This window comes from Dasypus novemcinctus, chromosome 16, assembly GCF_030445035.2.
Source record: "Dasypus novemcinctus isolate mDasNov1 chromosome 16, mDasNov1.1.hap2, whole genome shotgun sequence".
NCBI classification, from domain to species: domain Eukaryota; kingdom Metazoa; phylum Chordata; class Mammalia; order Cingulata; family Dasypodidae; genus Dasypus; species Dasypus novemcinctus.
In genome coordinates, this window is record NC_080688.1 from 28,190,803 (window position 1) to 28,218,752 (window position 27,950).

Here is a 27,950-nt window from a genome sequence, read left to right on the forward strand (position 1 = left end):
TTTATCTCTAGTGACATATGACTTGTCGGCTCTAATTACTCATTTTTAGATAGCTTAACATGTCTGAAAGAACATGTTATCTTAAAATTAAAGTGTGTGTGTGTGAATGCACACAGAAACTTAAAATGAGTGAAAGAAATATTTTAATCCTGTGTCACATTTATGGGAGACAGTTGAAAAATGCCTGCCAGAAAACAGGAATGATTTAATTCCATTATTTATTCTTTTCAATCAAGTAGTACATTTGTGAAAAACAGTTGAAATATGCTTGAAAGAAAAGACAGTTTAATCTCATATCACTTTTCAGTCAAGTGCAGTGTGTGGAAAACAACTGAAAAATGCCTGAAAGAAAAGATGACTGTTAATTCCTGCACTTGAAAACTTGCACACACATGGTTAAATATCGAGAGACAGTGATTAAGGGACACATTCTTTCATTACATTACAGATCACAGAGTATTTGGTTTGATAGCTTTGGCTAGAAACATTGTACACCATCATTAAATGTACACTGAAGCTAAACGAAGTGACTTAAATAAGACGACTCAGGGACAAATCATAACAAATATTGTTAAAGTCCATTAATTTTTTTCCCAAGAAAGGCAAGTGAGGTAGTTTTTACTGTATATACATTTTAAAGAAATTAGTATTCCAGTTTGTACAAAGATCACTGACTCCTAGAATACTATTCCCCAGGTGAGAGGCTTAACAAAAAGATCTTAAAAAAATAAAAAAGAGTGGAAAGGGGAAAAAAAAGGCAGCTCCAATTTTTTTTTTTGAAAATGTGTCCCTAAAATGTTAACTTCTAATAACTTCCTGGATAATACTATTTTCTTAACTGTATACCAAGAGTAATTGGGTGGGAGGCTATTAACAGAATTCAGAAACCCAGTATCTGGCTCTTCTTTTGTTTGCAGATACGCTATTCCTGTTTTCAGATTAGTTCCTAAACTATTTTAGAACAACTCGAGATGAGGCAAAGATAGTTCTTTTAATACTTAGGTGACAGGCTTTTAAAATTTTAATTGCAGAAGTTTGTTTATTCTTTGAGAATAAAATAGTCAAATAATCTCTTCAGCCATGCAAATATTAGCCTGTGAGTCTACTAAAAACTCCTCTCTAATCAGCTAGTTAATACAGTGACTAGGAATAAAACTTAGATCCAAGAATACTGGTGTTGCCACATTGCCTTCCATATTATACAGTTACTTGAAAATTGGCAGACATCCTTGAATAAACTGAAGTGAATAATTTAAAGTCACTCACTCAGCTACGTCTTTGATAGCTATAACTACACAAAAGTGGGTAAGAAATTCAGAAACATGCTAATTGACATGTCATCGGTCACTTATTTAAAACTGATGACAAGTTGGAGTAAATATTAAAACCTTTAGAACATACATATAGGTTCTAATGGGTTTTTAGTCAAAATAAAAATCCCCCCCCCTCCCAAAATGAACAGATCTGTGAATTTTCTATATAAGCAAAACAGAATTTAGTTATTCTAATGAGAGGAAATGTAATGAGAAGACTTGGTCATTGTTTCCATAGATACAGAGACGTATAAGGTAGCTGTTTGAAGCTATCTTCTATGTAAGGGCATAAATTACTACCATTTTATGTCGCTGACTCTTAAACACTAAATAAAATGTTTTCTGTATTTGTGCCTATTGCTTGAACCACAAAAAAGATAACAGCATTTTTTTCCAGAAATTCCAAATTCTTCATTTAAAACCACATACCATCAGTTAGCCATACTTTGAAATTGATGAAATGTAGTAATAAATAGAAAACCTACAGAATGCATTTTACCTTCCAATGGGTTTTCAGGCAAAGGGAATAAACATTCTCACATAAACCCAATGAACAGACCTTTGAGTTTTCTATGAAAACATAACAAAATCCTAATGGCCAGAAATGTAATTATCTACAAGTTAAATAAAAGAAATGTTTGTATAAACATCAAGGCATAATGCAGCATGCCAAAAGATTTCTTGAACAGATGGGCTTAAATTATTGACACCTTATGTACCAAGATTTGGTATGTACATAAACATGTTTTCTGTATTTATGAGCAACTTTTCGGTCTGTTGTTTGAACTGCAAGGTAGAGAGTAATTTGGGCCTGAAATTTCATTAAAACTGATTAAAATCCATAAAAGTCTCAATCTTTGTGTCCAATCCAAAGTGGGACACACTGGAATAAATGAGAATATGGTCTCCATTTCTAGCTAACCCTAAAAGGATTCGTCTGCAGCCTCAGGGCAAAACGGTCCGATCCCCCGCACATTTTAGATTTGTACTAGATTAGAATGGGTGCGTGTGCGTGTGTGTTCTGGCCAAGCAAACATCTGGAAAATGGTTCCTCAGGATCTCAACAGAGACAGTTTCCAGTTTACCAAATACACATCACTTTTTATAGCCTCAGGCTAAAACACTGTGCTGGGTCACATCCGTGATTAACAAAACAAAATTTGCCTTTTAATCATATAAAACCTGCGCTTTCTAGCATTCTTGGATAAAAGCATTCTTAAAATTGTGGCTGCTGAAGTGATTACCGAGAGTTGTGAAATATAGAAAATGATGTTTGATCAGAAATGGAAATACCTGGCACCTAGAAAAACATTCATTGAGCACCATATTAATGATGAGAAAGTAGAGGGTGGGTGGCTGTTGATTGCAAAGAAGGTCATGAAAGTGTAAGAACATCCTTTGACGAGCTAAGCCTCGCCATGGGGATCTGTGCTTCTAAGAGAAGAAGCTTTAAACATATCAATGCTTAAGAGTCAATGATAGAGAGATGCTTCTTTGCACCAGGATGCAGATAATAGTAAGACAGTGCAATACAACAAAAACAATACAGTTTTCTTTAAACAGAAGTTCTTCTCCCTCCAATTCAGGAGTGAGTCAAAAGCATAAACATTGCATGTTTAACTGTAGAAATGGATTCCCTTTGGAAAGTAGATCTGGACTATTTTGCTGAGCAAAATAATTGATATTTCTGGCATTCTTGCTCACAGAAGTCAATACATGTATATAACATAAGTACAAAAAGGGTCTGTTTACCTCTTGCTTGGTAGCATTGGCTACCTAGAGAAGAGTTCCTTATCCCCAGGAAGAGGACAAAGTTCATTTCTTCTGTGAAGTCAAAATACTAGACATGATGAGAGTCCTAATTTTAGATTGGCCTTCCTTTTGGAAGGATCTTGTCCTCATTCCTTTACTTTAAAGGAACCAGCATGGGAACACTTCAGCTCAAATGATTAACCAACTCCTCTTCCACAGTTCTTGTTGAAAATTCCAAGAGATGCCTCCACTTTGGCTTGACAAACTTCAAGAAGATTATGCCAAAAACATGTCAAAAGCAATCTCTGTTTGCCCCTACCAAATGTAGGATCTTCTTGGCAGACAATGCATGATAGCAGTTATTTATGGGGAGTTATTTCAAAAACTTGGCTGGGGTTTAATCACCCACTCAGCCTGAGGGTTTACATGATATACATCCAGTATATAAGCATCTGGATCCAAGCAATGCTGCCCTAAAAGAGAAAATCAGAGGATGTTTTTGACAGTGCACAATATGAAAGAGTGAGAGAGAAAGATTCAAATAAGGCCAATATAGTTCTCTCAGCTAAAAGCCTTATTTGGATATGAGTAGATATATATTTAGGTGTCTAAGCAAATCCTTTTGATTTGTCTGTGTGTGTGAAAAGCAGACATATGAACCAAAGGCAATTTGTTCTCTAGCTTTACCACATCAAATAGACAAATATGGCAAGAACTTGTCTTTCAGGAATAAACTGATCATTTATATGATAATAGATGCTCTGTAATGGTTTTATAATGGTAACTTAGACCAGGACTAGAGAAGATTCAAATCAGGTTCTTATAAGGAATGGCCTTTTCTTCTCTATACTGTGGATGTAATGCCCATTGGCAGGAGATCTGGAAATGAGAGCAACAAAAGATCATTCCAGAAGTTCTCATGCAGATGGGCATGATCGGGTTGATGAGGGAAAGCCGGTGATGCAGAAAAAAGTGGGGGAACCCTGGGACAAGACTCTGGGCAGGGAAGGCAGAAATAAGGACACGGGAGCAAGGAGAGGCAGATGGTGGAAATTTCCTTTTGACCCCATTTTTCCCCTCTGATAAACAGGAACAGTGAAAGTAGGGAAGTTAAACAAGAAGAGGTTCATATTTCTGGACGTTCCCATGATATGTTTTGCATGAGTCTTTCCAACTTTGAGTTACATCGAAAAGACCCCAAAGTCTATTCCATAGACACTAAAATATACTCAATAAATTATAACGTGTATTCTAGAAAACAAATGCCACTTTTCTTACAGGCGACGTAAAAAATCAGAAACTTACTGATTTTGAATTTTTATCTAAGAAACTCATAAAATATACTTTTACCATTATAGCAATATATTTCTTTTATAGTAATCAGAGAATTGAAGAGTTAAACTAGTTAAAGAATGCTTACCTATATTTCCCCCAATTTCATATAATCTTTGGTTCTGTACCTTAATGCATTCCGATGAACCATGACTGAAAAAGAAGAAAGCAATATAACTGTTAATCCCAAAATCTCTTTCATAATTTGAGGTAAATTTGTGAATTAAATAACCACGGTGACAGACAATTCATTCTGCCTACAGTTAAATACTCCTCATGAATCAGTATTATGACTCAAGGTGTAATAAAAAAAATTTTTTTGTTTGTTTGATTCAGACAAAAAACTGAGGTCCAGAAAGACTGGTATTATTCCAAAGTCAAGCTAGGCATCAACAGTGTTCTTCCATAATGTGGTGTCCATTCTATACACATCTGTCAGCTCTATTTTGGAAAATTAACTGTTACTGCCATATCAAGACTGGCCAAGGAACAGCCTTCGTTGGCACTTTTTGTGTTATCTCAGTTGAAAGAAGTCAGGTTTCATTTCTGTATTTGCCAAAAATGGAATGAAATTCTCTCCTCAGCCCATGACACATTTCTAAGCTTGCCTAATGTTTTGCAAATGGTCCGAGGTTGACTTCATTGCATGTCTATGCCTTATAATAAAAGCAAGTCAGAGGTGGTGAGAATATGGTGATGCACTGGGAAAATACAAAATTAATATAACTTATGGACTATAGTTAACAGCAATATTGTAATATTCTTGCATCAATGTCAAAGAAAGTGCTATATCAGTGCTAAGGGTCAGTAATAGGGGAATATGAGATTTGCTCTCTTGGACTAAGGAAAACATTCAAAGGCTTACTGGGATGATGACTGCACAACACTGTGATGAAAGTGAGAGCCACTGAATGTATACTTTGGATGGACTGTACAAGGCATGAGACTGTATAACCAGTGAACCACGTGGAGGATGATGGGCTGTGGTTAACAGTACAGATATGGGCATGTTCTCTCATGAACTATAAACATGTACCATACTAATACATGGTGTTAATATTGGTGGGGTGTATGGAAAAATTCCAAATGTACACTATAGACCAGAGAGTTAGTGGTAATGAGCCCAGTGATGTTCTTTCATAATCTATAACTAATGTTCCACAGCAATGCAGGTGGTGGAAGGGTGATGTACGGAAATTCTGTACATTATGTATGATCGCTTTGTAAGCTCACAACTTCTTTTAATTAAAAAATGTATTTAAAAAAGGAGATATGAAGGAAACAAAAAAGGAGGAATGTTTCATTTAACAGTTCAAATATTGTAAATAGCACTCCCTACTTTAATAAATTATTTAATCACTGAAAATTTCTTTAAAAAGTAATTAAAACAGAATACAAGTTGAAGCAATAAATATGGGGAAAAAAATAAAAGCAATTTAACAACAAAAAAGCAAGTCAGAAAAAATAATTGCTCAATTTAATGTTTTCTCCCCAGACTAGGATATTCTGAAAAACCATCGCTGATCCCCATCCAAGCTTCAGGGATATCTTTCAGCTTCAAAAAGAAATGTCCTAAACTTACTGTTGTGAGGAAGAAGGCTGTAACCCCATTTTTTATTTTGAGATAATTGTAGATTCACATGAAGTTGTAAGAAATAATGCAAAGAGATCCCATGTACTCCTACCCAGTTTCCTTCAATAGTAACACCTGGCAAAACTATAGTGCAAGAATTCAACCAGGATATGGACATTGAGTTCAAGATAAATTTCATTTATATCACCACGACAACCCCTCCTCTCTTATCTTGTATAGCTAACACACACCTCTCCCCATCCCCACCCACCCTCATCCCTGGCAGCCACTACTCTATTCTACATTCCTCCCAATTTATAATTTCAAAAATAGTATTTATATAGGTGGAAGCTTTTTGCATTGGCTTTTTTTTTTTTTCCCCTTTCTTTTTTCTGCTCACTCGGCATCATCCCTTGGAGATTCGTCCAAGTAGCTGCATGTATCAGAAGTTCATTTCTCACGTTATGGATGGTGTGGCATATGTGACTTTGCCTTTTCTCTCCCAACCCTTCCAGTTTTTTCCTCCCCAAATTGCAGCAGCATTCCTGAGTAGTTAAAAAAGGCAAGCCTCAGGATCTGGTTGTAAACTGGTGACTGACCAACAGATCTTGTCTCCCAACTACCTAATCACCCTACATCAATAAGCCTTTCCTGCCTTGCAGAGAACATCTGTTCCTTTAGGATCTATTTCCTGCAAGGATTGCGATTCTGGTTCATGAGCAATTCACTGCATTCCTTAGAAAGCAGTCCCAGCACCCCCAATCCCCGCTGCAGGAAGACATGCCCCACGAAAGACCGCGCTCCCTGGCGGTGACCGTGGCTGTCAAGCCTGGGAACCTCGGTCCCTCCTCCCTCTCTGAGGGTGAGGACTAGGCCATGGCCAGGCTCAGGACCATCTCATCATCCAAGGATGAGGACCCCACGGAAGCCCCCTAAACAAATGCTCATTCCTCACCAAGCTAGACTTGTCCGAGTCTTTGGTCTGACAGATCTCTTTCGGTCAGGCAGGAAGCTGTTTACTTACCCAGCACCTGACCACACTCAGGACAGATGGACCACAGTTTAACCATTCACCTGTTGAAGGCCATCTGGGTTGTTTCCAGTTTTGTGTTGTTACAAATAAGCATTTGTATATAGGTATTTTGTGACCATACTCTCATTTCTATGAAATAATTGTCCAAGAGTGTGATTGCTAGGTCATATGCTAGCTGCCTATTTAGTATTTAAGAAATTGTCAAACTGTTTTACAGTTTGTGTACCGTTTTTCACCTTCTCACCAGCAACGTAGGAGAGGCCTAGTTTCTCTGCATCCTCACCAGCATTTGCTATTGTCACTACTTTTTATTTTAGCCATTCTGTTAGATGCATAGTGCTAGCATATCATGGTCTTAATTTGCATTTCCCTAAGAGCTAATAATGTTGAATTTCTTTTCCTCTGCTTATTTGTCATTTCAGTGAAGTCTGCTTATATCAAAGACTCATTTTCCATTTGCATTTTGGTTTTTTTACTGCTGAGGTCTGAGCATTCTGTACATTTTTAAGATACTAGTTCTTTGACAGATACGTGGTTTGCAGATATTTTCCCCAATCTGTAGCTTGTTCTTTCATCTTCTTTGCAGTGTGTTTCATAGAGTAAGAGTTTTCAATTTTGATGAAGTCCAATTTATCAGTTTTTTCCTTATATGAATCATGCCTATTGCATCAATTGGAGAACTCTTCCCTTGCTTGAGATAATGATGAATTTTCTCCCCTGATTTTTTTCTAAAATCTTTATAGTTTTAAGTTTTTAAAATCTGCAATACATTTTAACTTTTTCATTTTGTATAAAGTGTGAGGTTTAGGTCAAGGTTCATATTTTTGCCAGTGGACATCCAATTGCTCCAGCACAAAGTGCTGGAAAGGCTATCCTTTCTCCATTAAATTGCTTTTATACCTTTGTCAAAAATCCTTTGTGTGTATTTGTATGAATCTATTTCTGGGCTCTCTCTTTTGTTCCACTGATCTATGTGCCTAACTATCCCTTTACCAATACCACAGTGTTTGGGTTACTCCAGCTATAATATCAAGTAGAATGATTACTCCCACTTTATTCTTCTTTTTCAAGATTGCTATTCTGGAACCTGTGCTTTTCCAAATACATTTTTTAACAAGCTTTTATGTATACAAAAAATTTTTTTTTGCTGTAATTTTGATGAGATTTGCATTAAACCTATAGTAAATTTGAAGACAACTGACAATGTTACAATGTTGAACCTTCCAGTCCATAAACACAGTATATCTTTCCATTTATTTAAGGCTTCTTTGATTTCTTTTATCAGCATTTTGTAATTTCAGGATATAGAACCTTTACTCGCTTTCTCAAGTTTATACCAGAGTATTTAATTTTGGGGGGCAACTGTAAGTGGTATGTTTTAGTTTTGGTTTCCAAATGTTCATTGTTAATATATAGAAACACAATTGGTCTTGTATGTTAATCTTGCATCCCATGTCCTTGCTGAAATCACTTATTGGATCTAGGCTTTTTTTTTAAGATTCCTTGGAATTTTGTACATAGACATTCATGTCATCTGTTAATAGGGACAGTTTTATTTCTTTCTTTACAGTCTGTATGCCTTTTTTTTTTATCTTGCCTTATTGCAGTGGCTTGAACTTCCACTACCATGGTGATTAAGAGTGTAAAAAGGGATATTGTTGTTCCCAATCTTGGAGGGAAAGCATTCATTCTTTCACTGTTAAGTATGTTAGCTGCGGTTTGTTTTTTGGTGTTTTTTTTGCAGATGCTCTTTATCAAATTAAGGAAGTTCTCTTCTATTCCTAATTTGCATATAGTTTTTGTCATGAATGTATGTTGGACTTTGCCAAATGCTTTTTCTATATCCATTGATATGATCATACGAATTTTTCTCCTGTTGACATGGTGTATGACACCGACTTTTGAATAATGAAGAAACATTCATACAAGGAATAAATCCCACTTGGTCATTGTAGTGGGTTCAACTGTGCCTCCCTCCCCACCAAATTTAAGTTCAAGTCCTGATACCTGTGAGAGGGACCTTATTTGGAAACAGGGTCTTTGCAGATGGAATCAAGTTAAGATGGGGTGATGCTGGATGAGGGTATGCTCTAAAGTCAATGACTGGGGTCTTTATAAGAGAAAGAAAATGGACGTGAGGACACAGGTCACAGAAGAGACACAGAAGGCACAAGGCTATATGAAGAAGGAGGCAGACACTGGAGTGACGTAGCTACAAGCTGAAGAAGGATAAAGATTGCCAACCACCGGGAACTAAGAAGAGGCAAGAAAGGACGTTTCCCTAGAGCCTTCAGAGGGAGCAGGGCCCAGCCAACACCTTGATTTCAGACTTGTAGCCTCCAAAACTGAGAAAGAATAAATGTAGGCAGTTCTACGCCATCCAGTTTGTGGTACTTTGTCACAGCAGCCCTAGGAGACTAATGCAATCATGGTGTAATATGCTTTTTTTGTCACTGCTGTTCTCAATTTCATTTATTTCTGCTCTAATCTTTTTTTCTTTTTTTTTTTTTTTGAGGTACCAGGGCCTGGGATTGAACCCAGGACTTTGTATGTGGGAAGGCAGCACTCAACCACTGAGCCACATTCGCTATCCCTCTAATCTCATTTTTAAAATTTCTTTCTAAAGTTTTAGATTACAGAAAATTTACATCAAAAATAGAGGGGATTAGGAAGCAGATTTTGTTTAACTGATAGAGCATCCGCCTACCACATGGGAGGTCCAGGGTTCAAACCTAGGGCCTCCTGGCCCGTGTGGTGAGCTGGCCCAATGCAGTCCTGATGTGTGCAAGGAGTACTGTGCCACGCAGAGGTGTCCCCCGTGTAGGGAAGCCCCATGCTCTAGGTGTGTGCCCCATAAAGAGAGCCACCCCACGCAAATAAAAGTGTAGCCTGCCTAGGAGTGGCACCACACACATGGAGAGCTGATGCAGCAAATGATGCAACAAAAAAAGAGACAGAGATTCCCAGTGCTGCCAACAAGAATACAAGCAGACACAGAAGAACACACAGCGAATGGACATGAGAGCAGACAACTGGGGCAGGGGGAAGGGGAGAGGGAAAAGAAAAAAGAGGGGATTCCCATATACCCCGCCCCCTCCCAACTCACATTTTTCCCTATTGATAACATCTGACATTACTGTGGTACATTTGTTACAATTGATGTGCACATGTTGAAGCACTGCTACTAACCAAGGTCTATAATTTACATTATGGTTTACACTTTGCACAGCACAGTTTTATAGGTTTTGAGAAAATGTATAATGGTCTGTATCTGTCATTACAATATGATGCAGACAATTCCAATGCCCTAAAAAAGTCCTATTTCCCTCCTCCCCTCAGAACCTCTGGTCACCACTATCTTTATATCAATGTTAAAAATTCTTCCATTACTACAATAATAAGTGTAATATTCTTTTAACTGCATTGCAGGATTTGACTTGCTAATATTTTGGCAAGGAATTTTGTATCTGAGGTTCACTGAGATATTGGTCTGTAATTTTCTTGTTTTTTTAATACTTCATTTATCTGATTTTGGTATCAAGGTAATACTAGCTTCATAAAATGAGTTGGGTATGTTCCCTCTTTTTCTATTTTCTAGAAGACATTGTGTTAAACTGGTGTTAATTCTTCGCCAAATGTTTGCTAAAAGTCTCCAGTGAAACCATCTGGGTTCAGAGATTTCTTTTCCAGAAGCTTTAAAATTTCAAATTCTAGGGGCAATGGCACAGTTTTTTTCTGTTACTGTTGACTGGAATAGGGTGAGTATCAAACAAAAAACCAAAAAGGTGTATGTTTTTAGGCCACCCATGTCCTTTGGCTGGGGTGTGGAATGGGAGGTGTGGGGGACAGGCTTTCCTTGGAAACCTTTTGGCCATGCATTACATTTATAGGCTAGTCCCAACTGCTTAATTGAAATTTTTACTGAGATCATTGTAGATTCACATGTACAATTGTAAGAAATAAAAGAGTACTATTAAAAATCAATAATAACTAATGAAGCTGTGCACTTGCCCAGTTTTCCCCAATGATAACATTTTACGAAACTATAATATCATCATCAGGATATCATCATCAGGATACTAACACTGATACAATCCACCACTCTTATTCAGCTTTCCCCACTTTGACTTGTTTTCATTTATGCATGTGTATTAAGCTCTATACAGTTTTACAGAAGTGTGTATCCACCACTACGGCCACAATCCTGAAGAATTCCAACATCACAAGGGGCCTCCGTGTTGCGTTTTTATAAACACACCTACGTCCTTTTCACAAACCTTCCCCCTCCCCCAATATCTGGCAACCACTAATCTGCACTTTATTTCTGAAATGTTATCATTTCAAAAATGTTCTATAAATGGAGTCATATAATATGTAACCTTTTATAATTTTTTTTTCCCACTTGGCGTGGCTATTCTTTTTAAATGATTGGAAAGCTTCTCTTTCAGGATATCCATCAGTTTTTTTTAACTAGAGACCATTAAACTGTACTTTTCTATAATAGGTAGATTTAAAGGAGTGATTCTCATCTCTTAAAAACATCAGGACAAATATTTATCCTTGAAGAAGGACAGCTGGATTAAATTTTATTAGGATTTATGTGTTTTTAAGGTTATTTATGGCAAGTATGCAAAGAGAATTTTCATAAATATTGTTCTGATCCCACAGATTATTATTATTATTAAGATTTTTTATTTATTTCTCTCCCCGGGAATCTGTGTTTCTTTTTGTTGCATCATCTTGTTGTGTCAGCTCTCTGTGTGTGCAGTGCCATTGCTGGGCAGGCTGCACTTTCTTTCGCGCTGGGTGGCTCTCCTTACGGGGCGCACTCCTTGTGCGTGGGGCTCCCCTACGCAGGGGACACCCCTGTATGGCAGGGCACTCCTTGTGTGCATCAGCACTGCGCATGGGCCAGCTGCACATGGGTCAAGGGGGCCTGGGGTTTGAACCGCGGACCTTCCATATGGTAGACGGACGCCCTAACCACCGGGCCAAGTCCGCCGCCCCCCACAGATTATTAATAGTATATTTTAAACATAGCCAGAGCTATGATGCTGACTTTGTCACATAAAGTCTATCTGATGTAAGCATGCTAACTAAAGCCCAGCGGAGCCTGGGGTAATGGTATTCCTGGAATCTATCAAGACATCTAAAAATCTAACTTGCTTTACTCATCATTCTAATAAAAGTAAAACCCATTGGGTAAAGGAAGCCACCAAAAAAAAAAGATATCTGATGAGAATCCCACTTGTAGAAATTCCTTAAAGACACAATTTCTATTACAGACAATTCTATTGCCTACTCACTTCTTTGTTTTTGACTTGTATTCTAATGGTAAAATCTCCAAAGTAACAAGTTATAATTTTTAAAAAGACCAAATTTGAAAAGGCCTGAAAAGTTACTCACCTGATTTAAAAAAAAAACAACAACAATCATCTTCCCATGCAAAAAGCCTCATTCAGTTTTACTCACCTGTTCTCGTACTGAAATTTCGCCAGTATATCTTTGGCTTTGGTTTGACTATTAAGTTGAATGGCCATGGACACCTTGGAGAGAAGTGGGGCGTGGACCCGTATGACTCCTTCAGGGACATCAGACTGCCAAGGAGGAAAAATTCAGTATGTTATGAAACTAGGATGACAGTTCAATAATTGAATTTTGCAAGACACCGTGAAAATCAGTGGCACGTGGCTTAGGAAAACATTTAAACACAACCACATATTTAAGCAGAATGAAGCACTGCTTTCTTTTTTCCCTGGAAGACTCACTAATGATTAAATAACCTAGTATTTCCCATTATCTGTGTCAGAGGATGAATTGTGTCCCCTAAAATGGTAATGTTAAAGTCCCTAACTCCCGGTACCTGTGAATGTGACTTCATTTGGAAACAGGACCTTTGCAGATGTAATTAAGTTAGGATGAGGCGCTGTTAGATGATGGTAGCACTAATCCAATTCAATTGGTGCCCTTATAAGAGACACAGGGATTATACAGACACAAGGGGGAAGACTAAAGTTATATATCTACAAAGGAATGAATGCCAAGGCTTGCAAGTAACCGCCAGAAGCTAAGAAAAGGCAAAGGAAGATTCTCTTTCAGAGACTTCCAAGAGAGTATGGCCTTGAGAACGGCTCAATTTCAGACTGCTAGCCTCAACACTGTAAGAGAATGAATTTATGTTGTTTGAAGCCACCAGTTAGTGGAAATTTGTTATGGCACTGCAGGAACCTGACCCCCGCTACATGCTCAGGTCTTTTTATATATAAAGCCTTAAAACCAGGAGGGTGGTAAACTGGTTTATGACAAAATCTAATATTCCTATCAATAAAGTTCCTTGAGCCAATCCTAAGTAAACTGGCTTTAAAACAGCATTCTGTATTTCAATATAGTTTAAGACCTTCTGCAAATTTTAAGGCTCAAATAGAAAATATGCCTTCTCAAATACCCTCTCGGTGGTAAGCAGCCATTAATGGCCGTCCCAAGGGGCAGTGCACATGGACAGTAGAAACCTGATGCCTCAGAACACGTGGATAACACTGTGCAGAGGAGAGAGTGGGCAAGCTGTTGGGGAAGAGGGTATCTCTCCTCTCGTGACCTGATTGGTGAGGGCCTGGGAACCTCAGAGCTCTCATTTAAATGCAATATTCCAAGAATGGTGCTATCTAATCAAAACTTCTGTTGTGTCAGGATCAATTGGAAAATTCCATTTGTTTCAAAATTTGAACATTCTAAAAATTAAATTTCTCTTTAGGAGATGACCAGAAATAAATTGTTTGAGGACCTGGCTGGCCCTCAGGTAACTGTTTGAAATCTGTACATTCGCAAAGGATGGTATTGTCGACGTAGGGAAATCCGTACCTGGAAGGACTACTTTAAAATAAGGTCCGTTCTTAAGGGACTGTCCTAAAATTACCAGTAAGAGCCAGGAAAGCGTGTCAGGGAAGGGATGCGGAAGGTTTCAGACTTGGGAGAGGTCAGTCCCCTGACTCTCTGCAGCCAGGCTGCACCGCTATAACACTTCTTCAGTCATCGCAAGCTTCAAGCTCCCCCGAAGCCCCTGTCAGATAACTTCTAGGCTCCTGACAGTATTGGACCTATGACTAGAACAATCAGTTTCCCTATAATTTCCTACAGCCATTTAAACTTATTGACCAGCTGCCTAACCACTAATTTTGAATGAATCTTAGTAGATTCCCTAAATCATCCCCTCATATGTCACACTGAAAATGTCAAGTTTTAAGGATGTATCATCACCCAAAAATGATGCATGCATATGGAGGATGTAGCCAGGAACACCTCTTGAGTACTTGATAGTTAGGGGAAAAGGAAAATATTTGTTTGCTTACCATTCTTCTTGAAGAGTGTGTTTTTTGTAGTGTCTTTGATGCCTTGGGGCTTACAGTCTAAAGAAAAAGTATTTAGTCTTTAGGATGGATGTTGAAAAAAGAAGCATAGATTGCTTTTGTTAAGTGTAAAATTGGTACAATCTTTATGGAAAACAATTTGACCATATTTATCAAATTATAAAATGTACATGCACTCAACCATTCCACCTCTGAATTTATCCTACAAACATACTTTGTGATACAAGTTTATTCACTAAGGCATACAATTGCAAAACAAATGTTTGGACACAATCTAAACGGGATTGCGGGATAAATAATGGTGTTTCTAGGGAATTCCATGCAGTTATAAAGGAAGAGGATTTTGTGGAATAATTTGGAACAATCTCCCTTATTTCTTAAATCAGTAAAGCAGATGCAGGAGTGTTTTGATATATGTGCAAAAAAGGGGGAAGAATATATATTCAATATATTCATATTTGCTAATACGTGTGTCAAGCATTTTAGGAATTCCACACTGCCATCAGCGGCATCTGTCTCCAGGATGGGAGACCAGAGGGAGCCAGTTTATAGTCTACAGTTTTATTCTACCATTTGACTTTTGCAACCTTGTTAATGAGCTGACTATTTAAATCAAAATGGAGGATTAAAGAAAGTTATAGCCCAACAGAACTAAAAAAAGACTATTTCTTCATCTTTAAGTGCTTGTTTTCAGGGAGTGGGCATAGCTCAGTGGTTGAGTGCCTGCTTTCCATATTCCATGTACAAGGTCCTGGGTTCAATGCCCAGTACCTCCTGAAAAAAAAAAAAATAGGGAGGGGAGTGTGTATAGCTCAGTGACTGAGCTCCTGCTTCCCATATATGAGGTTTTGGGTTTAATCCCTCATACCTCCTTTAAAAAAAAAAGTGCTTGCTTTTAATGGTACCTTTACATTCTTTCTTGGGTTTATTTACAATGAAAGCATTAGAATAAGTGACATTTAAAGAGCCTCCTACAGTTGACAAAGTGCTTTGCACACACACTGAGTTGATCCCCTTAATGACTCTGTGATGTAGCTATTATTACTTTTTTCCAGTTCCTAAGATAAAAAAATTGAGGCTCTGAGTAGGGATTTCCCTTGCTCAGGCTCCACACATACTATAATTATGCCATGAAAATTTCCCAAATAAAAGTGATTGTTCTACTTGATCAGAAGTGGCTTTCCCTGGAATCAGAAAGGGAATACAGCTATTCATTAGGATGGTGGCAAATCAGTTAGCAACACTTCCTGCCTCACTGCCTCAGCAATTCCAATTCCATTGGCCTGGATGGCCTCTCCCCTCCTTCCTCCTTTCAAAATGCTATGCGTCCTTCAAGGTGTAGCTCAACTGCCCCTTAGCCATGAAGTCGTCCGGTTTCCCATGTCGGAGCACACTTCTTTCCCTTCTATCCAGGCCTAGCACATCGTTTGCACAATGATCTGTGCATTTACTGCACACGGCTGGGTGTCGTGATACTGTTTACACCTGACTCCCACAGTAGGTGCAAGCTTCTTCAGAGGCACATTTCATGAGTCCCTGCATCCTTCCGAGGCCCTATGGCAATTCCTGACGTGCAAGAACATTCCTCAAATTAAATGAAGCAACAGAGATAATTCTTCTTGAATTGGTTTCCATTATATTTCACCACACAAACGAGTGGGCTAAAGCAGAATTTCTTTAGACTGCAATGAATTTATACAAAACTATTTGAGGATCAGATATTCTTTTATTACCCAATTGCTAAAGAAAGCTCTTTCCCTATTTATTGAAGTGGAGCATGACATTTCCCTTAAATTCTAGTTTACAAGGACAAAAATGTCAACTTCCAGTTTTTGTAAAGAATGATTTAAACCTTTCTGGTGAGTACTTGACTGAATATTGAGTAATCTTCATGATACTGCCATTTCAAGAACTTTAACCAAAAACCACATAATTCAACAAAATGGAAAGAACTCGTTTCTTATGGACACAGTTGTTACAATTCCTATATTTACAAGCCTGTCTGGTACTTTATGTGGTTCTAAAACTGCAAGCCTCTCTCAAGACACAAAAACGTGGGTACTAAACAACATTGTGCATTTACTCAGTGTCAGTACCTCTCGTTCTATGGTCTTCCTCCTGAGCAGCTTTTTCACACTCGGGAGCTGCTTCTTTAACAACATACTGGCTTCATTCATTCTTCGTACTTGAGTGATTAGGAAAGATGGAACCTGGAAAAGAGAAACACTTGACTTACACCTTCTAAATGGATCCTCTCTTCAGTTACGGTGACTCCTAACTCCTCTGTATCCTGGAACCAGGAACTGAGGCATTTGCCCTTGTAAAGCTAAGAAACCACCAGTATGAATCCCGTTTAGAAGGAGCGGTGTGAACGACCAGCCCTTAAGAAGCGACTTGGAGTAGACTCCTCACATTACCTCCTGTCGCAGGGAGTACCAGCCACCAAGCCTGCACTTTTCCCGGGAGACTTCCAAGGAGAACCAGCCACGTGCTGCATCGTTACTCACCTTCCACAGAATCTTCTGGTACTTGAGCATGAGGCGGATGATGTGAGCCGCAGTGTTTGCCAACAGTAATTCTTCATAATCTGAATGCTTGCTTCTACTGAAGAAAAGGTTCGGTGCCATAACCGTAGAAATATTCCACATACTCATTCGGTTTTTGGATTCATTGGCAATCACCTTATTGAAGAATGTCAGGAGGGCCTAACAAGAAACAGAATTGTGTCACACGCATGAATTATCAGAAGGCACCACTGAAAACAAGCATTTATTTCTACTCTCATTTGCTGTGACTGGAGAGTTGCCATAAGTACAGAATGGTTAAAAATGTCACGTTTCTCCTTCGGTTGTTTAAAAGAGCTCATCATAAATGGAAGCAGTTTCTTCAATTGTCTGCTGCATGAAAGTGACTCCATTTTTATGGAGTTTAGTATATCAGAGTCTCATAAATAATAGCTTGCATTTTCATATTTTTGTTTTACCCTAAAAGAGTTTGACAAATATTAAAATTAAATAGTAAACCAAGAAGAAAAAACACTACAAGCCAAATAAATGTGAAATGCAGTTTTGTTGTCAAGAAGGAAAGAAAAATATACTTTATTTAAAACATTCCTACTGAAAACTATTTGCTTTCTCCTTGGGAAAGGAAACCCAATTTAAACAACAGGAATATCTCACTCCTCAGTCCAAATATAAGCTCAACTGGAAAATTTAAAACTTTTAATTTTGGGGGTGCCATTTTTCTTTTGATTTTCAATTTGGGGTCTTCACCTGACTAAAAGAAGATGCTTAGATGCAGCTATTCTCAGCATTTAAAAATTAAAAATTAAAAAAAAAATTATAAAAAGCTTTAAAAAAAAGTTCAGTGGAGCTACCAAAGTGCAAATGCTTCTGAAAATCTCCTGAGATTCTCTAAGCGAACTGAACTCCCAAAGGAGATGATGCTCTTTGCCCTTCCAAGTTTGGATTCTATTAGAGTGTTTATTGGTCTCTTACAGTAATAAAATGTATAACATATAATAATAAGAGTTAACATTTATGGATGTGGTGGGGGACAGGTCCAGACTACATGGCAGTGGGAATGTGACAGTTTGAAGTTTTTGGGGAATCCCAGAAAAGATCATAGTCTTACACTAATCCATTCATTCCTGGCCGGGGGGGGGGGGGGGGGGAGCTTTGACTGCATTAAAGGACTTTTGATTAGGTCACTTGATTAGATCACATTAGGGCCTTTGGTTGTACTATGTCATTGAGGTGTTACCCAGGGTGGATTTCTACCCTCTTGTTGGGGTCTTACATAAACTGAGAACTGGAAGCAAAAACACAGAGAGAAAGGCAGCTGCTACTGTGACCCTGCCATGTGAGAGAGAATATCACCTGCAGTTGCAGAAAGACAGAGAAACCCAGAGAGGCTGAGAGAGGTTCTGGAGGGCAGAGGCTGGGATGAGAGGAACACAGAGGCACAGAAAGAGGCCCCCGAGAGGCTAAGCCTATGGAGCAGCTCTAAGATGAAAAGCTGAGCCCTGCCATGTGCTTGATCACCCACAGCTGGGCTCAGGGAGAACGCAGCCTGGAGGAGAAGGTGGAAAGCCACGTGGAGAGCCGCCCTTCTGCCTTGCCACACAAGACTCCAGGATCTGCACCGATCTGGACATTTTCATGGCTTCAGAACTATAAGCTTTCATGCTAATAAATCCCCTTTTTAAAAAGCCAACCCATTTCTGTTCTTTCTGCATTGGCAGTTTTGACCAACTAAAACAGGGGTCAGGACCAGACCATGTGGTGGGGGGGGCATGTCCAGCATACCTGGGCTGTGTCTCTGTTGGCATCAGGCAGAGCCATGATCATGAGGTGTAAGGCTTGAAACTGCACTTTGATGTGAGGTCCTCCTAGAAGAAAACAGGGACACTGTCACACGTTTTAACTCCACCGATGTACTCTGACAGCATCTCCTGCTAACACCTGGTGGGCCCAGGAGGGTTTCTCACAGTTTTCACTGAGATAAACTGGAGTCTCACACCCCACATTGCCACTCTAGGGAAATGGGACAAAACATTTGGAATTGTAGGACATTTCAGTTTTCAAAATACTTTCACTTACCTTGCCTTACATTTAACAAAAAGGCTTGCAACTCAATTTAAGAAAAAATAAATCTTCCTTCCACATAATGAGGCAGCAGATTGTCTTATGAAGAGCACAAGTTCTAGATCTAGGTTCGAATCCTGCCCTACTGCTAAGTTGCTGTGCGACCTCGAGGAGGTCATTTAACCCCCTCCTGCTTCTAATTTATCACCTATAAAATGGGCAAGTCATAGTAACTGCCTCACAGGACTGTTACGAGGCTTTGACAAACTTGTCTGTGTAGTGCTGACATCAGCACTACGTACAATTACTACCATCAAAGTGTGTGCTGGCGTAGCTGGGCTCAGATGACCCCCAATTCTCGATCTCACGTGGAAATGTGGGGAAGGTGTCTACCGTGGAATCACTGGAGATTCTTGAGCATTTCATTCCTTAGCAATGACACAAGATGGCACCAGAGGGCTGGCATTAATAGTTGCGCTTTTTATGTGGGTTTCTTTCCCAGGAACCGTGGCCCCCGCCACAACTAGATATCCCACAACCAGCTGTGCTGAAAATTTAGACCACATCAGAGAATCCAGGCTTTCATTTGTTTCTCTGTAATCTCCTCAAAATAGTCTCTTATTGAGGAGTTTCAGGAGGGAAGCACCAAGTTCTAGAATCCCTGAGGAGTTCTCAAGTTATAGGAAAATCTATCACTTATATTCACTGGCTGAAGAGCAGTCAGCTGCCTATAAAGTTGCTTTGTTGTTTAGGGGTGGAAGCCTTCTTGTAACAAGCTCAAGGTTACAGAAGTTTACACTCCCCAGAGTCAAGGAGCAGACCACCAGCACCTGTGCACAGAGGCATATAAAAAAGGAGCAGCTACGAGAAGTATTTACCGGCTCATATCATATTGTTTCAGCACAATCCTCAAGTGCATTATTAAGTACTTCTGTCAAATTGTAAACAAAAATGATTCAAGTATGGGAGGTTACTGAAAATGGCTGACTCACATTAAATGTGACCTGGCCTGAATCAAAGGGACTACCAAGAGCACATCTCAGTACGAAGCATTTATGGACAGATAACACATATAATATATAAACTGAAGGCTAAGAGCTATCTATCATCTTCCATGCAATTTTTAAAAATCTGAAAAAAAAAGAAAGAAACACACAACAGATACAAATGAAAGCCTGGGACCTTGTATTTCGTTCCATCAATTTTTAGAGAAATTATTAAGTTCCCTTTAAAATTAGAAGCGTACAGTGGTAAATAATTTCACTGCACTCAAGAAATTGGCCTTACATTGTTTTGCCATTGATGGTTTTGTAGTTAATTGGTTGACTGCATCCTACTTGAGAATCTTCTTTTTTCTTGAGGTCATTATTTTCCCCAGAAAGTTATTAAGCTTTTCATGAGAGTATCTATGACTTGACTGATGAACAATTAGTCCTTTAATTTTATGGGCAATTTTTGGGCCAAGTTTGCAAAGAGAGTAATTATGGGAGTGGAAAAGGATCTATACTTTGAATTCCATTTTACAGTAGAAAGAAGGGCAGCATAAACACACACTCTCACTTGCTCACAATTCTCCACTGCAGAAAATCTCGTTACATCGAGAGTGTTATTTTAGGTGGCAAAAAAAGGACCTTTTTTATTTTCCCTGCTGGTAGCAGGCCAGAATTTTTGAGTTCCTGCAGGGTTGGCTAGTATTAATCAATCACTTGCAATTCAGTATTTTTCACTTTCAAAGTCATACATAGAAAGGTAGACTCCTTTGTCAACCTTTTCAGGATATTTTTCACACTCTTTCCCTTTGATGGAACATGATAGCTGTCATCAGATAAGGAATGATGATGTTAAGGTAAATTGATTTACTTTATACCTTTCTTAAATATGATTTTATGATCAAGTCTGGTATTAGAGGTTTGAACCTTCTTTGTATAATTCCATAATAGCAGAAATAAAATCAAACTCTGTGGCTCCAGTTTTGTCTGTTTAACATAGAAACCACAGATCAGGAGGAAGCTAAAAATCTTACAGCCCATTTTCCAGAAAATTGCAGGACTTTATGACTCAAAGATAAAGAGGGAGTGAGGATGTAGGTCAGTGGTTGAGCACTTGCTTCCCATGTACGAGGTCCCGGGTTCAATCCCTGATGCCCCCTAAAAACAAACAAATTTAAACCCAATTTTCATTGGGGAGCAGTTGTAGCTCAGTGGCTGAGTGCCTGCTTCCCATGTGTGAGGTCCTGGGTTCAATTTTATATAAAAAATTTAAAAATAAAGGAAGGGCTTTCCACTTCTGTTGTGTTGAGTAGATTCCCATCAGACCAACTCTTCTGGAAGTAACAAGTATAAACTCTAGACAAAAAACTAACACTTCAGGCACTGGAGAGTAATCAGTAATAGCAGGCAGATACAGGAGGGGAAGGCAAACATGGAATTAGTGAATGGCACAGGTTGAATGTCCCAATTCTTTGGATTTTAATCTGACGTCAGGCCACAATTAGTGCTGCAGAGGGTGGCTAAAACTCCAAGAAAAAAACCCTAATTTTTTTGGTTTGAAGAGCCAGAAGACTGAGTTTGGAGCAACCAGAGCCACTGAAAAATTGTTGGGGACTGGGGTGGGTGGTGGGACTTTCCAAAAAAGGAGAGAGATAAATACAGACCCCTAATTCTGGAATAAACCTCAACTAAATCTCTGGCTGACCCAATGCATGCATGGAGTAGCTCAGCACTAAGCTAACTCAGCTGGACCATTGGCAACTTGAGTCCAGCCAAGCCAATTACCTGCTCAAAAAAAAAAAAAAACCACTTTGAAGAAATATCACAGTATCCACAATAGTTACAATGTCTAGGATATAGTTCAAAATTACTTGGCACACAAAATAAAAGAAAGTGTGACCCATTCTTAAGGGAAAAGACATTCAACAGAAATGAACCATGAGATGGCCAGATGTTGGAACTACAGAGAGGAATTTGGAAGCAGTTATCATATAACTATGTTCAATGATACAAAGGAAAGTATGCTTGTAATGAATGAAAATACATGATATCATAGAAAATAAGCAGAAAATATTTTAAAAGCACTAACTAGAAATTCTTGAACTGAAAAATATAGTATCTGAAACACAATAAACTAGCCCTTTTTTCTTTCTCTGCAAGTTTCTCTCATAAAAGTAAAATACTGGGTCTTACAAAGGAAGATATACTGGCCACAGCTAGTATGTGAATTAAGGCTTAGGAAAGGCTTGCCTTGCCTATCATATTCTCTTCTTCGAAGATAAAAAGGACTATTTGCTGAACCTGGTTTGGATGAAATTTTTAAAGATTTAGAACTTACTAATTTTCAGGACAAAATTTGTTCTACAACTTTGGATCTATTATTTTCTTCCATTTTGGTTTTAATGATTTTATAGTTCTGATAAACCTGTAGAAGGTTGTAAACTGACAGATACAGATGATATTTGTTAGGCTAACACACACACAAAACCAATTTGCGGCTACTTTCAAATTACAGGTTTGAAAGCCTGGATTTTGGCTCGTGGCCCTACATGGCAACCGTTTTCTAGAGCTGAGCAGTTGCCAAGAGCGTCAGGTGGGGCAGGCCCTCTCAAGTTTTCTTACCATGACGGACCATATTGAATCTTGTGGCCCCTGAACAGCTCATATTAGTAGTCAAAGCCACTACTATCTAGCCTTGCTCTACTTTTTACATTTTTCTCTTATCACATCCTCTAGTCATTCCCTATGCTCAACCCATAACGAATTATTCACTGACAACCAAACACAACACCCATTTTCCAGTTGCTGTGCACTGACCCAAGTACTTCACTTGAGGCCTAGTCTATGTGGCTTTGCAAATTTCAGAAATAATCCATATTCTTTTTCAGAGACAAAATATCTTCTGTGTAGTATTAATTGAGTGCTGTATCATCGGACAGAAGATGTCAGGTTCAAGGAAGAAGGTTTTGCTTTTTTTTTTTGAGGGACTGTTCTAGGCACTATTCTAGGTGACTTGTTTTAATGCAACAACCCTGACAAGTAATTATAATTGAAGCTCAGAGAGGTCTGACTACATGGCTCAGAGCTGGCTTAGCCAGAATTCAAATCTCAAGAGCTTGGTCTGTCTGCAAACCCCCTGCTGCCTTAAAATGATTATAAAGCCCTCTTAATTATATCTGCCCAACTTAGATAATACAGACAGAGTGACTGTTTACCATCAGACTCAATATTTCACAAGCACTGCCAGGAAACTGCACATCTGTGCCATTATGATCACATTTGATTACGCATCTCTCTTCCGCTTGGTGTCACTTTATTGACATTTTATCTTAGTTCATTCACACTTAATTTCTTCCACCTACTTTCCATTAGACTGATGAAGGCAGGTATATATTCCACAGGGAAGAGAGAGGTTGGTAGTTCTCTGAAAAACGCTTTCAACATTACTGCGGCTTCTCTATGGCACATTTTGTCCCATTTAAATTTATCGGCATTAAACTTGGCATCCAGTTCTTCACGGTATTGCTGTAAATCAAGGAAAACAGTCAATATTCAATGAATTTTTACCACGTGACCCCCCTTTTACACCCTGAAATCTGTCATGACATTAACTATTTTTGTAAATGGACTGAATCCTGGAAAAGCCAGTATCTACTAAACCTAACCGTTAACATGATTAAGAGAATCATATTTCTATATGATTTTTAAAAATTGTCCTCTAAGGTAATTTTAGAATAGTATTCCTCCTGAAATAAGTAGCTAATTTTACATAAACATAAATATTCTTTACTTGGATTATAGGTTCATCTCTCTGCTGTGGCAGAAAACCATCTATTCTGACATTATAAATACCCTGCTAGATTTTGACAAAGCCTCCATTCTCCTTTTTCTGTGATCTCTTCCTCCATCCCATTTCCAAATTAGATAAAAAATGTAAGCCTCTCAGTTTGTTCACAGGCAGGATGAGAAATAACTCCTCAATAAAGGAATTCTGAACTCGCCACAAAATGTGGACTAACCCTATCTCCTGGAGCAGCTAAGGCAAAGTTTCATGCCATGACAAACACATGTCTCCCTCATGTATGCATAGTTGCCCAATCCTTCCTAAAGTTGATAATGCAGTGCAAACATGTAGGAAAAAAATCACAAAACCTTCATAGTTCTACTCAGCTTACCAATTTCCCACTGTTAATTCCTTTGATGATCAGTGCCAACCATCCCCTCGCTTCTTTCTCGAACTTGAACTCACTGCTGCCTTCTTGAGCTACAGGGTTTACCCACAGTGTAGTCAGTTCCCTGGCTGACACTAAATGCCCCGAAAGGGGTACTTAGAAAGGTAATTCTGGAAATGCTCAGTCTTCAAGGCCTCTGCTTTATTCTCACGAAAAGTCTCATCCTTCCAGCCTTGAACACTCACAGCCAGAGTTAATTTTCATAGCTGATCTTTATCTTCCAAGAATCGCCTCATTACATAGCCCCAACATAAAAGTCCCCATTGCTATCAGAACCTGCCAAACAGGGCGCTCCTGGAAGGGTAAATTGCTTGCTCCTAACAGCCCCTATGGATGGCATGAAAAGAAAATTCTCTTCTTGTCTTTGAGAAACTTCAATCTAACAGGAATAATATAGCTGATCAAGCAAGAGGTTACCGATGAAAACATTTTAGAAAGTATGTAAAGCACACATATAAAGCCCTCTGTAGAATGAAAGTGTTAGATGGGGAAGCAGATGTGGCTCAAGTGATTGGACTCCTTCATACCACATGGGAGGTCCCTGGTTCGTCCCAGTGCCTCCTAAAGAAGACAGAGCTGGCACAACAGGCAGGCATGGCGAGCTGAGGCAACAAGATGGCGCAACAAGAGACATGAGGAAAACATAATGAAAGACACAGTACAGCAGAGAGCAGAGGTGGCTCGAGCAATTAGGAACCTCACTGCCACATCAGAGGACCCGGGTTCAGTTTCCGGTGCCTCCTAAGGAAACAACAGGAAGAGGAACACACACAGTAAGTGTAAACAATGAGTGGATGGGGAGAAATAAATAAAAATAAATAAATCTTTGGGGAAAAAAACAGTTAGACAGATGACAAGCTGGGCCCTGGTAAGAGAAGACTGCATGAGGTGAAAACTGTGCCTTTAGGGGACCTGCAGTCCAGTGATGGAATGATTTCCTGGCCCAGTGGCAGCACTAATTCTGAATACTCTAAGAAAAATTATGTAGGGGGCACTCTATAGCTATGAAAGAAGGGACACGAGCCCTGCTTCCGCCAAGGCTGAGGAAACAGGAGAGTATTCTGGGGAAAAAAAAAACTGTTCAAGCAATGACAACAGAGCAAGGAAACGCTGTGTGTCTGAGGAGCTCAGATTAGCTCAGTGTTGCCAGAGCACCGAGGGCTGGAGGAGAGAAGGATGGGGCTGGGGAAACAGATCAGAGCCGGCCTTGCAGGCAACAGGGCAACATGGAAAGTTTCTAAGCCAGGGGATGACACAGTTAGAGTTATCTTTTCTGACAGCCAGATGGAAACCTGATTTGGGGGAAAACACGGCTTGGCACTGGTCGGGGAACATGCTAAAGACAAGGAAATCAGTTACGGCTGACGCCGGCATGCCTGGTGATGGATGGTGGAGGACTAACCTAGATAAGCGGCCGTGAGATCGAAAGGGATGAGGGATTTAAGAAATGTCTAGGAGGTAAAATTCTCAAGCATCAGTGACAGACTGAATACGAGACTCAAGAGGGAGCAGTGAAAATCCAGGGTGATTCTTGTCTTTCTAGCTGAGGTAGCAAGCCAAGGGAGGTATCATTGACCTTAGAAAAGGATACACACTGGATGAGGGTCAGAAGTCCCATATTTAAATCCCTCTCAGCAAAAATGCAACCTGCTTCCCTTTCTGAGGTAGTTTTATAAAAATGCAAACAGCCAACCTTTGGCTTCAGGAGAGGAAACCAACGAACCAGGTAATGTAATTATAAATTGTTTAGACCAGCCTTAGAACGGAAGCCGGTCAAAAAAGCAAATCTACCTATCGCACGGTGTACAGTCCTCCATAAACTATATTCTCTGTGCCCTGCTCAGATTTCTGCTTTTTTTTTTTGAAAAGAAACTTTGTTGGAAACAGCAAAGCATTAAATCGGTTCCAAATGATCTGAGGCCTGAGCTCTAGGCACCAGCTCTGCAGCTGGGTCCTGCTGGGCTAAAACTAGCGGCTTCCTCTCACGCTCCCCCCCCATCGTTCAGAGCACAAGCCACTGTTGGATGCTCACGGGTGCATTAGAAGTGATGGTGTTTGTGTCATCTCCTTGCCACAATGGGAGTAAATTATCATGAATTTTTTTAAACTGTCTTTCCCCTAGTGCATTACTAGAAAAAAAACATTTTAGCAGCAGAAATTAGAAAAAAAAAAGTGGTGGAACATAAGAGCTAAGGAAGGAATTCCTTTCTAAGGGCAATGGGTTCCCGTTTCTGCTCTCCATCTAAGATTTCTTCCACATTTGCTTTCCTGCAGCGCAAATATTGAAAACATCTGGACTGCATTTCTCTGACTAAGATGTGATGGAATATGTAGGCTGAAGCTACATGAAACCTGATTAGGGGAGAAGAGCAACTTTTATTTAAATGTGGTTTGGGAATGTGTGCGTGTGTATTAGAATGACATCTAACACTTTCTAACACTTGAAAGAAATTATAGCCCTGACAAGCATTTTTCAGTCAAAGATTAGCCATAGAAAGTAGCTTCTGCTATGATGTGAAGTGTCATTACACTAAGAAGTGTCGTGTCATGTGCTCTCCTTTGGATTATTTAGAAAAATGGAATTTTATGTTACCTCTATCAGGCTTTTCACACACACACATGTATACACACATACACACAGATACACACATGCACACATGCACTAGAACAAGAAAGAATATGCACAAATCCAGCTTCTCAATTGTGGAGGTAGGTTTAGGAGGAGAGAGTCTAGTTCTATTTAGGAAATTCATTTCTTTAACCTTATTTTGGTTCTCTGACTCTACAGACACAAGCAAAGACTTAACTGAAACTAGTGAGAACATTCATCCTCAGATTTAGCATATATTTGTTCCAAGTCTATCTAAGAGCCAGCCATAGGAGAAACTGAGGCAAATAGCAGATTTAATGTAGAAACCATAAAACTTGGGAGCCATTAGGAATCTGCCTGCCTTCCAAATGAACTTGTGCCAGGAGTCAGCAATCTCCACTCTCAGGAAATGTGCCCTCCCAGCCTGTCCTGATTCCCTTATGCAAAAGGAAAGCCTTGCAGCACCTCCCTTCCAGAAAGAGCTGGCCATTCAGCTGCAAAAAAACCATGGGCAGCCAACCTCCCACCTGGCATGTGCCTCTGTGAGCCACATCCTGTCCTTCTGTCCTTGGCAGAAAGACCCAGCGGGGGGTGGGGGGAGGTTGCTTGGGGGCCTGGCCCCTTCTGCCCAGGGCTGGCTCCGCTAAGGGGAGGGAAGCTCAGGACAGTGTCTTGCTCTGAGGCTCTCGGGGCCGCTCCCCTTTCAATCTTTCACAAGCAGCATCCCCCAAGAATCCTCTCTACTCCTGATTCTCGTTTTCTAGAAGATCCAACAGACACAGTCTATTTCATCCCTGTCCCCACTTAGTATGACATATCATATACTTCTACGTAAAACTCTGAGATTTCTAACACAAGTAGGCTTTCCCAAAATACATACCAAAATGAATTAATGAAGAAATGCTTTTTTGTTTCCATACATTTCCTTTTCCTTCCTGTTTTTTGATTTTTAATTGTATGCATTTCCTTTCGATAGTTCTCAAGGCAAGCAGGTCTATTTCTCCCTCACCCTGAGAGCTTTCCCTGTATTCACCATTTAATACTTCCTCAGGCTTTTATGTCCACAAAACAGGGCCTGATCAGAGGGGAAGGACAAGCGCTCATTTTGTGAGCCCACTGGGAAAACATAGTGGGATACTTCAATTGAAATTTATGAGAAAAGCACTTCTTTTCTAATGGTTCTTTC

The 27,950-nt window shown here is 39.4% G+C and overlaps 1 protein-coding gene across 6 annotated transcripts in view; it reads right to left on the minus strand.

The window, feature by feature from the left end:
- Positions 1-201: 201 nt before the first annotated feature.
- The window catches only part of ARHGAP28 (Rho GTPase activating protein 28), a 179,983-nt gene continuing 152,234 nt past the window's right edge, over positions 202-27,950 (minus strand). For all 6 annotated transcript variants that reach the window (XM_023591273.3, XM_004466963.5, XM_004466961.5 and 3 more), the window contains 8 exons: positions 23,305-23,467; positions 18,675-18,757; positions 16,875-17,072; positions 16,464-16,577; positions 14,350-14,406; positions 12,476-12,600; positions 4,486-4,550; positions 202-3,538 (listed from right to left, as the gene is read on the minus strand). In XM_023591273.3, coding sequence (XP_023447041.2) covers positions 3,444-3,538; positions 4,486-4,550; positions 12,476-12,600; positions 14,350-14,406; positions 16,464-16,577; positions 16,875-17,072; positions 18,675-18,757; positions 23,305-23,467 — 900 coding nt within the window. In that variant the 3' untranslated portion in view covers positions 202-3,443. The remainder of the gene's footprint in view (positions 3,539-4,485; positions 4,551-12,475; positions 12,601-14,349; positions 14,407-16,463; positions 16,578-16,874; positions 17,073-18,674; positions 18,758-23,304; positions 23,468-27,950) is intronic.